General features: G+C 35.2%; 1 protein-coding gene across 2 annotated transcripts in view; it reads left to right on the forward strand.

The window, feature by feature from the left end:
- The window catches only part of LOC103972851 (mitochondrial Rho GTPase 1), a 36,092-nt gene extending 33,168 nt beyond the window's left edge, over nt 1-2,924 (forward strand). The window contains exons 12-14 of one of the 2 annotated variants that reach the window (XM_009387229.3): nt 1,114-1,264; nt 1,673-1,859; nt 2,550-2,924. In XM_009387229.3, coding sequence (XP_009385504.1) covers nt 1,114-1,264; nt 1,673-1,859; nt 2,550-2,623 — 412 coding nt within the window. In that variant the 3' untranslated portion in view covers nt 2,624-2,924. Of the gene's footprint in view, nt 1-1,113; nt 1,265-1,672; nt 1,860-2,546 lie in introns of both variants that reach the window. The other variant, XM_065087489.1, reaches the window with a different exon arrangement.
- Nucleotides 2,925-15,704: the final 12,780 nt, after the last annotated feature.

The following is a 15,704-nucleotide window of genomic DNA, read 5'->3' on the forward strand; positions in this document are numbered from 1 at the left end:
TGGGGAAATTCTTGGGGGAAAAAAATATCTTTTATCTACTATTTCTATCCTGGAGTCACTCTACTTTTTCAACCTACTTGTAACCTTATCCTTTTGATGCTTGGTAACTTCTTTACTGGGAATAGAAATTGTTATAAACAGGAGATTGCAATCATGAAACCAGTCTACAAGATAAGTATTCCATATTGTGGTTGAGCTATGATGGTACTACTTTTTCCTTGTATGTTTGAACCATACCATAGGAGTACTCGTCTTTCACTCTTACGTTGAAAATTTTAAGAAAATAATACCCCTTTTTGTTTTACATTTGAATGAATTGCTTCATGACTGACTTTTTGTTTTACATTTAAATGAATTGCTACATGACTGATTTGGAGGATGACAGTTTGATTGTTGCTTTTCTTTCCCTTTAGACTAGTCATCTTGAATCTTACTAAACAAATTCAGTTTCTTGCCACATACATTTTTTTCGCCCTTATATCATGGTGAAGCACTTTAGTGTTTCACACTTAATTTGGTAAATTTTAAGAAGATAATATCTCGTAACTTATCATCATTCTTTACATATTTTTGCTCTTGTCATTGTTTGTTTGATTGAATTGCTACATGGCATTTCGAGGAATGCTGTTTGATTGTGGCTTTATCTCCCTTTTGTCAGATTAATCATCTTGCTCCATACTAGAGTATACAATTCAGTTTGTTCTAAAATGTAAAATTTATTCTTATTTTGCTTTTATTTACTCAACACAATCTTTTTGACTTAATGTATCAACATTTGTTTTGCTACTGTTTGTTTTCTAACTGGCATGATTTGCTTCACTCTATGTAAAAACATTGTTCTTCATCTTGTATTTGTTTGAATTTTGATTTTGTAGAAATAAAGTGAATAAAAACAAGCTTCTAATTGTTCTTCTTCATCAATGACTATTTGAAAATTTGAATTTGTTCCTGTTTCCTCGGTGACGTTCTTATATATTGATTCAAGCTTAGTAAATACTGAATAACTTTGGTTTCCTTAATTTTATGCAATTATCTTCAGTTCATCATGCGACTGTACTGTTTTGGTTTTTTTAGTTTTAGAATTACACATAAACATCCTTGTCTTTGTTGTAGTTCTGATGAAGAATCGTGGAAGAGGACAAAGGAGTTGCTTGTGCAAGTTGCTTCTCATGGGGAAAATACTGGCTTTGAAGTTCCTTGCCTTATTATTTCTGCCAAGGATGACCTTGATCCATATCCCTTGGCTGTACAAGATTCAACAAGGGTATTTTTGTGGATAATCTTTATTGACACTCATTTGCATTTTCCAATTTAATTTATTAATTAGATTATTCAAGTATTTAATTATTAGGTAGTACTTACTACATGATAATTTGCATATTTTAACCTTTATTTGAACTGATCTTACCATGAATAGCGAGGGTTGCCTGGCCCTCCAGTTATTACTGTATGTTTATACAGGTTTCAGTGCTACCATGTTAATGATGAATCTGTTTCTGTTTTGTATGTATCTGCAACTGTTGATACATTCTCAAAAAAAAGAAAAAAAGACACATTATAGTCAATCTTCTTTGTTGATTATTTCCTTGACCCTATTGTGTAACTGATTAAAATTTGTTTTGATATGCTTGCTATGACTGATGCCCCTAATTTTCTATCATTGTTCCTTCAGGTAAGCCAGGATATGGGGATTGAGACACCTATACCCATCAGTGTGAAATTAAGAGATCACAATGATGTATTCTGCCGGATAGTTAGTGCTGCACAACAGCCCCATCTGAGCATTCCTGAAACTGAAGCTGGCAAAAGCCGCAAGCATTATCGCCGTCTTGTTAATCGTTCTCTTATGTTTGTCTCAGGTACTATTTGGAACCTCTAAATAAAATAAACTGCATTTTCTGGAATTTTGTGTTTATATGTCCGGTGGCATAAGCCTGTTCATGCTCTTTTGTATTTTATTTTTCTCAAATAACATATCACATGCAAGAACTTTTACTTGTTAGAGTTGGTTCTCTGTATGAATTAGTTGGATACTCCTTGTTATTTTTATAATGATTCCAATCTTTCCTTTAATGCACTTGTAAAGTTCATTTACTGAATATCTTGCTGAAATATGTATGCCTATCTTGTCCTAAAGCAGATCAATTTGTTTTGTAACTCAGTTTCTATTTATAGAGCCATTTTGCTACTCTATGTTGATGTATCATTTTTGTAGTCAGTTCATGCCCAAGGAAAAGTAGAGTTCTCTTTAGTTGATTATCAGTGTAGAACTTTTCAGATTAAACATAAAATGTATTCTCACTTAACCTATATAGGTAGTGACATGCATGCGTGCGTTATAGTGACATGCATGCCTGCCTTCATCAGCATTTATACCAACATGGATTATCTTCATGATTTACATGTATACACGCATGCCTGCAGTTACATGAATTACCGATAGTGACTTTGTGTATCTTTTAAAGCCTTAAAAGCATAGGTTGTTGACTGACACTATCTGTTGTCTTAATTGAGTATTAATTAAAGGCTCCTTGCTTCTTGCCTAGCAGTTGGAGCTGCTGTAGCAGTTGTAGGACTTGGTGCTTATCGAATTTATGCAGCAAGAAAGAACACATCAGCTTGAGGTCACTGGTTATTGTTTTAAAAAACTTGGAAATAATGGAGAAAGGCAGTAGTGCCTTGGGTGTCTTCTGGAGCTTTTCTCTTTGCCATCCTTTTGGTCTAGTTGTACAGGGACATTGCTACTCTTGGTGGCCTTGGCAAAAAGTTATGGTTATTGTGCTCCCTTGTAGTTTTCTACTGAGTTTGTGCCTTTTAAGTGTGTGTGTGTGTGTTTTTTTTTTATGAAGGCCCAACCTAGTTTCCCGATATGATGCTTTAATCCCCAGCATTCTATATTATAATGCCACTTTCAGATTACAGTATGTTGAGTTTCTTCAGATGACTCAGCATTCTTAGACATTAAATGTCTGTTCATATTCTTTGCTTAGGTTGTCAGTTGCATAATATACTAGATTGCGTACAAAGCACAAATGTTCCTTGGATCAAAGGTACCCATAAATAGGGTCCATGCCATGAGTCAAGCTTTTTATTCAGATTGAGGTCCCTCTGGAAGTAGGATTCCAGGTCCTGCTCCCATGGATATGGACTTTGATCCCATGAGATGTTGCATCTGGTGATATTGTGTCGAGAGTTGCAGCTGCTGCAGCATGCTTGAATTTTGTGGTGTTTTCTTGTCGTGAGCGGTCTCTGCCTGGGTTATGCAATGCCACGGGACTTTATAAGGCACTAAAACCTATGCAGTCTATGATAAATCGTTTTCTTTGCTCTTTCAGAACTACTGTAGGCGTGTGGGTTTCCACGTTGCATTTGACCTAGTTATATGCTTATAAGTGTGTTGAATCTATCGAGTTCCAGTACTTAATAATCTCAAAAGATGTAGTTGCATTATTTCTGAACAAAACTATGATTAGGCTAATCTTTTTGTAGAGTCCAACATGGCAAAATCATACCAAATGTTGTAGTAGGAGTACCTAAGCCCCTGGTTTATAGTTGTTTAGCTCTATATCCGGTGGTGGAATCGCTAATTCTTTTTTGGTTCATGGGCCTATTCTCTCGTGTATCCGGTCTTAGACTCTCTCTGAGCCCTCCATACAGTGGCACCAGACTTGCCTTGGTTCTCTTCTCGTTCAATTCTGTGTCTTTTCAGCCTTGCCTTAGTTCTCTTCTCGTTCAATACTGTCTTTTCCGCGCTGATGGAAGCGTATGCCAAGGTTAAGTTTATAAAATATAGATTTGCCAAAATTGTTTTATAAAATATGAACTCAATAGTTTGCTTTTTATATAATAAAAAAATTGAGAGCTAATAGATATTTATCGACTACTCTTTGATTTATGTCTAGTAGTAACATATGGAATATAACTTTGATTTATGTATAGTCTAGTATAACTTTTCATATCATTTTTTTTAATTTTGTTATAGTTAATATTACACATGAAACATTACTTGTTATAGTTAATTTTGCGAGGAAGTGGAGATTTATTAATATTTTCAGGATAAATGGTGAAGGTCAGATTTTAGACCAGAATCCTAAGTTAATTTCGAGAAGTGCAGACTATTTATAGGGTTTGAAAATAATGAGAATAAAATTAGGTATAGGGTTAGATAGAAAAACAATTAAGGCATGACATCTCAATTTATTGCTATATCAAAGGCTTAATACTCATCGAAAATGATACGGAAGCTAAAACAGTCAAAAGATATGTTACTAAGAGTATAGATTCACATTCTAGGACGCCTCGGTTAGTTGACTTGTAATATGAGATTAATCTATATGTTACGGATGGTCAAATTGTGGTAAATATATAATTTTTTTGATGTAATTTTTTGAAATTACGTTAAACAAGCAAAAGTCGTAGGCATATACTATTGTAGTGCCGTTGATGATAAGTTCTATGGTGACAGGAAGTAAGAAAATTTTACTACAAAGCAAAGAGACTGAAGAGAGGGACGAATGTGTATCCCATGTTGAGTTGGGAAATTTTGATATGACATTGAATTTCCATATAGCCACAACGATGGTTGTTTGTTGTTGGGGGAGAAGACCCAATGCCAACAAAAAAACCAAAACAAAAAAAAAAAATCCAATTTTAATACAAAAGCATAAATTTAAAATGTTGATGTAAGATTTACTTAGTTCGAATGTGGAATATTAATAAAACTAGAATTTTCACTATAAGAAAAAAAAATCAACTATATCAAATGAATCTGTCCAAGCTAAAAATCCTTTATAAACTCTCCAATAAAGATTTATTAATTTTTTTCTTTCGATATCACTAAACCTACAAGATAAGATCCTAGAAGAATTAAAAGTTATTTTTCCTCTATATACTCTCTGTAGGCTTTTGAGATACATATGATATTTATAAAGTAAATAAATCTTATTTCATAAAGAATTCTTCTTCTAATCGAATTTATAATCTATAATTCAAGAAAATACTTGTCAATTCTAATCATATTTATTACTTTGTTTCTCTCTAAGAAGACACCACAACTATCCAAATGAAATAATTCATGATATAATATCTCATTTTAATAAACTGACAAAACACCACGTTTAGTTGAAACTAATTCAACGATATTACTAGATAATGGGGAAGGACCTCAATCTACCTATTTTACACCAATAGAATTTTTTTTTCATATTTGTCTACATCTTCGAAACTATAAATATCTATTATTTTTTCAGCATGAAAAAATTTGCATCATAAATAGTTATAATTCTTCTATGCACACACAACTTTTTTCTGTTTGATATTTTTATTATATTCTCTTCTAGATAATATAATCATTAATGCAATATTACTTACATCATGACCAAATAATCGTAAAAGTCTTATGTTAACATTAAGCATGGAATAAAACTCAAAGAAGTTAGATCATTTTATATTTTTTTGAACATGTTATATTTTTATCACTTCATCAAATGTTTTGATATAACTTCATCAAAAGTTATATTCATTTGTTGACACTCATTATCTCCATCTCAAATTATTATTTGAACTTACTACTTAATGTCATTTAATAAATTAAAATATTTTTTTAGGAGAAAATATAACTAACATATAAATATCATCTCGTAAATATCTCAATCACCATCAATTACAATACATTATTAGTGATTTAAAAAGGGTTAAGATCTATTTTAGTTCTTATGGTTTTGATTATACACTTCTTAAGTCCTTATGGTTTTCTCATATCTAAAATAACCCTTACATTTTTAAAAACATAACATATAAGCTCCTTCCGTCAAGTTTGAGTTAAGAGATGTTAGAGTCTACTTATGTGACATGCTGACTCACAATAAATCATTAATATAATGACACATATAATTTATGATTAAAGTCCATTTTAGCCCCTGTAGTTTTAGCCATAAACCTCTTAAGCCCTTTTAGTTTACTTATATTTAAAATAACCCATATATTTTCAATAACGTATTATATAAGCCCCTCCCATCATATCCGAGTTAACAAACGTTAAAGTCTACTTACGTAATATGCTGACTCACAATAAACCATTTAATATAATAACATGTATAATTTAAGTTTTTTTTTTTAATTGAGGCCTCCATCAATGGTGGGAGGAGTCATCGTCATGGAAGCGACCACTAGTAGTAGCACCGAGTCACTGTTGCCTAGTAGGGCATCGTACACATGTAGCCTCTCCCACGTTGACGACGAGCTCAAGAGCTTTCGGATGTCACTCACCAGCTATAGGGCACATGCCACCACGTTGCCCACCACGACGTTGCCCACCACCATGAACGACACTTGCTCTGATCTTGACGAGTACCATCATACCTTGTAAGCCACCTCCCCTATGAAGCATGACATCATGAAGACGGAGAGCAAGCTAAAGGAGCGGTTGAGCTGGTCTAAGGAGCGGTTGAGCTGGTCTATGTAACCCTCCCGCACCCGCTCGCTCTCCCTGACCAACTTATTGAAGAGGAAACGATGGAGGCCGTAACGATGGACAAAGGTGGAGAGGCAGAGGTAGGAGAGGTCGGAGGTGGAGGTGAGGGAGCTGGACCATCATGTCATAAGCGTGACAGGTGGGAGTGCAGGAGAGGATGAAATGGGAGGCGGTGGGGATAAAAATACCTAGGAGGAGGAAGATGGATCAGGAGACCATTACGTGCCTAACATTGGACTAGTCGACGCACATCTACTTGAGACAAGACCGAAAGCTCCTGAGCTCACCGTTAGTGTGGGAGGTTGCATGCGTATGATGCCTTACTAGGCAACAGTGGCTTGGTGCTGCTTATGGTGGTCACTCCCACAATGATGCCTCCTCCTGCTATTGATAGAGGTCTCATTTCTTAAAAAAACTTAAATTATTTGTATCATTATATTAATGATTTATTATGAGTCAGCATGCTATGTAAGCAAACTCTAATGTTTGTAAACTCTAACTTGATGAGAGGGGCTTAGATGTTATATTTTTTAAAATGTAGGGGTTATTTAGACATGAGTAAAGCATAAAGGCTTAAGAGGTCCTTGGTCAAAACAATGGGGGCAAAAATGAACAATAACTCTAAATTATAATATGTTATTATATTACAAACTAATTTACTTGCTCATTACTTTACGAATGTTTTCAAGTTAAACTCATTTTTCCAATACAGACTTTATCGAATGAGATTTTCGAATCAATGAGATTTTTCGAAAGCATTGATTTACCCCCCTCCTCCCCCTCCTAATAGTTAGTATCAGAGTCAAGTTTTTCTCATTTGGTATAATACCCAAGAGAATAACTTTTACTAATAATATAGAGGGTCACTCTACCATTCGTCCTCCTATGTTCAATTGGACAGACTACACGTATTGGAAAATACAAATGAGAGTTTTCTTGTTTCTATGGATTTTAATTTATGGAATATCGTTGAAAATAAAATCTTCTAAACCAATGAACGAATGGAATGATTTGGAGGAAGATTTTTTCTATGAATGCTAAAGCGATGAACGCTTTATTTTGCACTTTAGACAAAAATGAGTTTAATTATATTTCTTTATGTGAAACTACTAGTCATATGTGCCTTTTAAGCCAATCACGTAAGTAATGACACATATGACATGATACGCATTCTTTTTGCTTATTATATTTTGGTATTTTATTACTTTATATTACTTGTTGCGCACACACACACATATATATAGTGATGTCCATGGATCTATGCAATAGGAATCGGATCGTGATGAGATTACAATAATGAGACTGATTCACTTTTATACATAGACCATAAATAATCCTGGTCATATGTTACTCGAAAGGGACATCGAGATTACTAGTCATAGGTGCCCTGCAAGCCAATCACGTGAGTGATGACACATGTGACTTGAGACACAGTCTTTTTATTTATTATTATTAATTAATATTTTATCACTTTATATTGTCTGTTGCATGAATATATTGTGATGTCCATGAATTTGTGCTATGGGAATCGGATCGTGATGAGATCGTGATGAGACCAATTCACCTTTAAACACATATCCAAAATAATCTCGGTCATAGATTACTCGAGAGAGACATCGAGATAACTGGACAGACTAGTGTGCTATATACTTATCCATATGAAGGAGGCAGTTAGTCTCATAGCTGCTCGTGTGGGGACACTAGGGATACAGTACATGTGCTCATTGGAGAATAAGTTTATTGATTAATCCGCTCACAAAATATTAGATGGTTGATAATGCCTTATTGTCAAACAGTGATTCCATCATCCTAGTGGTGTATATGGTCCTAAGACTTGAGACACCAAAGATATCCTGTATGAGTACTCCACTCTTTGATACCGGATTTATAAGTTTGGAGGTTCCAGATCTAGAATAGCTGGTCATCAGAAGTGGTAGCCATCCTTACAAGGGCTATTGAGTGTCAACAGAGGATTATTCACTCTTGGTATCATGAGAGGAATATCTCATGTGTTCTTTCTCAGACAAATCTTTAACTAGGGTTATTCAGATTGAGAGAGAAAGAGTTCTATGAGAGAATATGGGATATTGATAGATGAGGGACTATAGGTATATGATCACTGAGGATAGATAGTGTTAGGAAAAGAGTCAGCACTAAGAGGGGGGGGGGGGGTGAATTAGTGCAGTGGTAAAAATTACGTCGGTTCAAAACTTCGTTGCGATTAAATCCATTTCCAAAGAAAAATTGTTTCATAAAGGTAATAACTTTGAAAGTGCATGGAAGAACATAGTGGATGTAAAGCAAGTAAAGTGGTTTACAGTTAAAGTAAATTGCTCAAGAGAAACACAAACTAGATTTTGATAGTGGTTCGGTCATCGTGACCTACATCCACTCCGTCGATTCCTCTTCCGTCAAGGCCACCGGCATCTACTATCGGTCTTCCTTCAATAGGCAAAGACCAATCACCTTTTACACCCTTCTTCTCCTTTTCATAGGAGAAAACCTTTTACAACCCTCTTTTACAAGGTATCCCTCTCACACCTCCCTTAGAACTCTCTCTAAGCTTTAGGAGGAGGGAACTAAACATTCTAAGGTTTACAACTTTAGAATCATAGAGTTTTGCACAATATTGCTTACTTATCCATGCAGGAATAACTGGGGTATTTATAGGCCCCAAATGGATTCAAATTTGGAGCCCAAAATTTAAACTCCCAAAATTTTAAGGTACGGGCGGTACCACCGCCTGCATTGGTGGTACCACCGCCCAAACAGTCTCGGAGGCTGAGTCTGGGCAGTACCACTGCCCAGACTAGTGGTACCACCGCCTGACATAGTCTTGGAGACTGTGCCATGACGGTTTCATCTGTTTGGTCATTGTTTGGGCCTTTCTCTTAGCCCAACATAGCCCAAACTTGGCCCAACTGTCCCCTAATTGGGTTGGCCCAATTCTAATCCCTATTATGTACTAACTATGAATTTTAAATCATTTACTAAGCTAAACAAAGTCCGTAAGTCTAGGTTTCTTCCAGCAAGCTTCCGGCGAACTTTCGATAGTCTCTCGGTAATGTTCCAACGGACTCCCGGCAAGCTCCTGGACTTCATGATGATCTTCTTAGTGAGTTCTAACGAGCTTCTTTCGCAAGCTCCGGGACTTCTCGGTCAATTCTGATAGAACTTCCGATGAACGTTTGGACTTCCGACGAACTCTCGAACTCCCAACGAAATCGCGTTCTTGACTCCGGGACTTCATTTTGTTTGATGCCTTGCTATGATAGTTAATCCTGCACACATAAAAACACATTTCGATCTAGATAATTATTACTAAGCATGAATCATGTTGTCCGACATGTCATTGGTCCATCGACGCTTTGTTCGATTCTTCGGCGCATCGATCTCTCTTGCGGCCTATTGCCTAATCGGCCAGTTGACCTCCGTAACTCTGATATCCTTGGTGCAATATCCGCTCTTCTTAGCCTGATGCCCGAATCCATGGCCCGAAGCCTTCTATCGATATGTCGACCGATCCTCTAGCCCGACATCCAATCGTTTGACATTTTTTCCTTTAGCTCAATATGATTCTTCTTGCTTTAATTGTCTCTCCTTGATCGAAACATCCTGTGTCACTCAAAGCGCGGATTAAATCATAAATAATTATTAATTGGTTTCATCATCAAAATATGAGATTCAACAATCTCCCCCTTTTTTATAATGACAACCAATTGATGACGGAGTTAAAACAAACTCCCCCTATCAATATGCCATATTGATAGAACCTTGAATTCAAGTTGAATTCAAGTCCTTGCAAATATTCATCATGAATATTTGTAACACGTCATCATGCATAACATGATCATAATTATCCCCCTTTGTCATCAACAAAAAGGAGAAGTGTAACTTTTAAATGTTTGAAAATACAAATTCAACTCATTGCATAACAAACATAATCTCCATTTTTATCATCATGCAAACTAGCAAAAATTTAGCAAGTGCTACATCATATTAGAACATGCAAACTATCAAATTTTAGATATGTAAGGTAGTAAGATAGCATATTCTACAACATACAAGCTAGCAAATTTTATCATCATTTTAGAAAGTGTATGCTAGCCATTTTCTATCACTTTACAACATGCATAATCACTAAATCATCATTAATTTTAAAAATGTGCATGATTACAAATTTTGCAAGTTTATATTTTTGCTTCTTAAGATAGGCAGGCTAGTGATTTTCAAGATAGCAAGCTCTTTCTTCTCTTTTGAGAAGTGTTATTTTTGCCTCCTTTGAAAAGTGTAAGCTAGCAAAATTTTATATTATTTTACAACATACAAGCTAGCAATTTGACAAGTGTTACTTCTCTTTGAAGTATGAAGGCTAGCAAATTTTTGAAGAATAATGAAAGATAATAAGCTAGCAAGATACAATATTTTACATGAAGCAAGCTACATGAAGTACGTTTGCATCTTCTCTTTAGATGTTCAAGCAAGTAAACAAGTTTTTGCATCTTCTTGACTTGTGCAAGCTAGTTAGTAAGCTAGCTATCTCCCCCTTTATCATTGTAAAAAAGAAGGAAAAAATACAATATTGTAATTCTTTTTTCCTTTACATGAATTTTTAAATCATGACAAAGTTGAAGTATTAATCATTTTTCAATATGTTTGTGCATTATAATAGTTTCAAATTAAAACATGCATAATTTTAAAATCTTATATTTTATCCTTACTTTATGCATGATACTAACAATATATCAATCATCATATCATACAAGATACTCAATCATTCATAATACAACAATTTAGCAATAAATCATAGCATTTTTAATTATGATGATATTTAAATGTTAAATTACATTACATCCTATCATGCATGATCATAACTTCTCATTTGTATTTCATGCATATTTTTATTTCATCATATTCATTTCATCTCATAAAAAAAAATAATTGGGTGATGAATACAAGAAATTACATAAAAATCATATCATGAAAGATAAGATCATGTGAATACTAAAAGGCATGATTTCTTTTAAAAAACCTCCTCTTAAATAATCAAAAGAAAATCTTAGGAGATCAAATAATAAAAGATATTTAAAAAAAATTTAAGTCATGAATTTCGAAAAAGATATTCTCTTTAGTAAATCATAAAAAAAACTTATAAGAAAAAGATTTCAATTCATGCATATAAAATCTTGACTTAAGCATAAGAAATCTCAATTTATAAATCTTAAAAAAATAAGATAAAACTCATTCATATTCAAATAGTCAAATCAAAATCATTTTCAAGAGATTCATACAAAAAAACATAGATAGATTCATTAATCTCTCCTTTTTGAAAAATCGATAAAGTAAAGAAATTTTTCTAGGAGAAAGCTTTCCTTTTTTTAGTGTTTCAATTCATATGATTGATTTCATATAAGTATGCTCAAGTTTTTCATATATGCCAAATCAAGATATGTATCATTTTTAAAACTGAAAAAGAACTTTCAAAAGATCGTAAAAACTATCATGCATAAGTTTGAAATATAAACTCGTTAAGCATGCTTTCAAATCATCATTCCATTTTTATTAAGACATCAAGCATGGTTTCATTAAACATAATGTATTTTCAAACAAAATCGAAAAATCATCGAGATACATATTATTTCTTCTTGAAAAATATACAATTATCATTAGATTTAAATCTAATCATTTTATTTCTTTATTATAAAATATGTAATTTTCATTATCATTTTCAAAATTACTAGCATTATAAGCATGATCCTATTTTATTTTTACATTTTCATTACATCATTAAACATGCAATTAAAAAGATATATATAATTTAAAAAAAAAACTAAATTAAAAACAACTCATGAAGAACATCAAGTAATTTTAAAGTAAACTAAGAATGTTTCGTTTGAGTTGTTTACCTCGTTGTAGAAAGCCATTAAAGTGTAGTTTGCCACCTCGCCTTTGTTGATTTTCTCCTCATCTTCGGATGAGCTTGATTCATCCCAAAAAGCTTCCTTCTTCTCGCGTTCACACCAAATAGTTACGTTCGTTTTAAGTTTATTTTTATTCTTCAATTTTAGTTTCATGAACTTTTTAAATTTCATAGTGAGGAGTTCAAGTTCACCATCACTTGAGCTTATGCTCGAGTGATCTTCAATTGTTCTAAGTCTGAAATCCTTCTTGTTCTTTGGAAGGTTATCCTCTATTGAATCTCATATTTTGATGATGAAATCAATTGATAATTGTGTTTATGTTTTAATCTGCATTTTGAGTGACACAGGATGCTTCGATCTGGATGAGACAATTAAAGCAGGAAAAATCATGTTGTGCCGGAGGAACATGTCAGAAGATTGGACGTCGGGCCGGTGGATCGGTCGACGTATCGACAGAAGGCTTCGGGTCGTGGACTCGGGCATCGGGCCAAGAAGAGCAGGTATTGCGCCAAGGATATCGGAGTTGCGGAGTCAACTGGCCGATTGGGTAATAGGCCGCAAGAGAGAATGATGCGCCGAAGAATCAGACGAAGCGTCGAGGAACCAATGACATGCCGGACAACTTGGTTAATTGCTTAGGAATAATTGTCTCAATCGAAGTTTTGTTTTAAGTGTGCAGGATTAACTACGATGAAAGAAAGACATGCAGTAGGAGTTGTGCCGGAGTCAAGACTATGATCACGTTGGGAGTTCGAGAGTTCGATGGAAGTCCGGACGGTCATCGGAGGTTCTACGAGAACAAATCCGAGAAGTCCAGGAGCTTGCCAAAGAAGCTCGTTGGAACTCGCCAAGTGGATCATCGCAAGTCCAGGAGTTTGCCGGAAGTCCGCCGGAGCATCGCTGAAGGTTCGTCGGATGTTCGCCGGAAGTTCACCGGAAGCTCGTCGGAAGAAGCGATTGACGCACCGGAGCAAGTTGCAGTAAATGCCTTAAGAAATTCGTAGTTAGCACGATGATTAGGTTAGAAATGGGAGATGATCCCATTAACTTAATCTTGGGGCAATTGGGCCCTTAAAAGACCCAAATTGGGCTGAATGGATCAGCCCATTCGGACCCAGATTACTTGGCCAGAGGTGGCACCGCCTGGGTCGGCGGTGGCACTGCCCAGGGCTCAGTCTCCAAGCTCTGGCTACTCTAACAGAGGTGCAACTGCCCCTGAGAAGAGGTGGCACTGCCCAGAGGCTCAGTCTTCGAGCTCTGCCAAGCGGTGCAACCGCCCTAGTCAGGCGGTGCAACTGCCAGACCTCGGAATTTCGGGAATTGACATATTTGAGCTCGAAATTCAAACTGGGTTGGGACCTATAAATACTCTACCCTTTCAGCAATGACAGAGGAACCAAAAACCACCGAAATCCTGATCTTACTCTGTGTTTTTTAGAGCTCAAAAAGTGTTGTATGAGTTAAAAGTTCTCCTTCCTCTTTTCTTCCAAGTTTTGATCTATCAAGAGAGGAAAGAAAATTCTGTAAGGGTTGTCTCCTAAGCCCGTCAAAAGGAGTGAAACTATAAAAGGGTGGTTGGCCTTCGCCTATTGAAGGAAGGCCTCTAGTGGACGTCGGTGACCTCATCGATGGAGGAAGCCAGAAGTGGATGTAGGTCAAGATTGACCGAACCACTCTAAATCTCGGTTTACATTTACTTTGAGCATATTATCTTTACTGCAAACCTCCTCAATAGCTTACTACCTTCTGCGCATTTATGATCGTGTTTCAAGTTCAGTATTTTCCGAATCGGCGTTTAGACGTAAATCAGTTTTATCGTACGAATATCATTTTTCAGTTTATGCTTACATTCTAATTTCCATCACAACTGCAAACTGCCTTCATATACTTGCTTTAACTGCATCTTGCTTGATTACAAATTAAAGTGATTTACGAATCGAATTTTCTATCGAAATCGCTCTTATCATACGAACGCGATTTTAATCGTCGAAAGTTTTCCGCTGCAATAATTCATAACATCCTTAAGTTCGTTTTGTGTATTGTACGCCATTTCATATATCATTAATGAACCAAAAAGTTATTTAAGTGAAAATTTATTAAGATCTTTTGCCTCTTATATTGTGGTTACTTTTGGATCCCAATTTTTAGAAAGCAATCGTAAAATCTTGTTACAAGTTCAAAATCCGAAAAACTTCTATCAAGTGTTTTTAAACAATTGACAACATCCGTAAAACGGGTGTACATGTCAATAACGGTTTCGCTTAGTTTCATATGAAATAATTCGAAATCATGTATTAAAAGATTAATCTTCGAAACTTTTAATCTACTAGTGCCTTCATGTGTGGTTTCAAATATGTGCCAAATATCAAAAACTATTTCGCATAAAGAAATCCGATTGAATTCGTTTTTGTCTAAGGCACAAAATAGAGCATTCATAGCTCTAACATTTAGTAAAAACGTCTTCTTCTCCAAATCATTTCAATCGTTCATTGGAAGAGAAGACATTTGAAATCTGTTTTTGACCATATTCCATAAATTTAAATCAATAGAAATTCGAAAACTCTCATTCGAGTTTTTTAATAAGTGTAGCCTGTCCCATTGAAAAAGGGAGGGCGAATGAGAGAGTGACCCTCTTGAAAGTCAAAAAGAGCCTTTTTTCTTTGGGTGTTAAACCAAATGAGAAAAATATGGCTCTGATACCAATTGTTAGGAAAAGAGTCGGCACTAAGAGGAGGAGGTGAATTAGTGCAGCGGTAAAAATTACGTCAGTTCAAAACTTCATTGCGATTAAATCCATCTCCGATGAAAAATCATTTCATAAAGGTAATAACTTTGAAAGTGCACGAAAGAGCATAGTGGATGTAAAGCAAGTAAAGTGGTTTGTAGTTAAAGTAAATTGCTCAAGAGAAACGTAAACCAGATTTTTATAGTGGTTCGGTCGTCATGACCTACATCCACTCCGTCGATTCCTCTTCCATCGAGGCCACCGACATCCACTATCAGTCTTCCTTCGATAGGCGAAGACCAACCACCTTTTATACCCCTCTTTTCCTTTTCACAGGTTTAGGAGACAACCTTTTACAACCCTCTTTTATAAGGTATCCCTCTCACACCTCCCTTAGAACTCTCTATAAGCTTTGGGAGGAGGAAACTAAACTTTCTAAGATTTACAACTTTAGAATAATAGATTTTTACTTAATATTTCTTATTTATCTATGTAGGAATAGCTGGGGTATTTATAGGCCCCAAATGGATTCAAATTTGGAGCCCAAAATTTAAACCCACGAAATTTCAGGGTACGGGCGGTACCA

The sequence above is a fragment of the Musa acuminata genome, chromosome BXJ1-2 (genome assembly GCF_036884655.1).
Source record: "Musa acuminata AAA Group cultivar baxijiao chromosome BXJ1-2, Cavendish_Baxijiao_AAA, whole genome shotgun sequence".
Taxonomy (NCBI): Eukaryota; Viridiplantae; Streptophyta; class Magnoliopsida; order Zingiberales; family Musaceae; genus Musa; species Musa acuminata.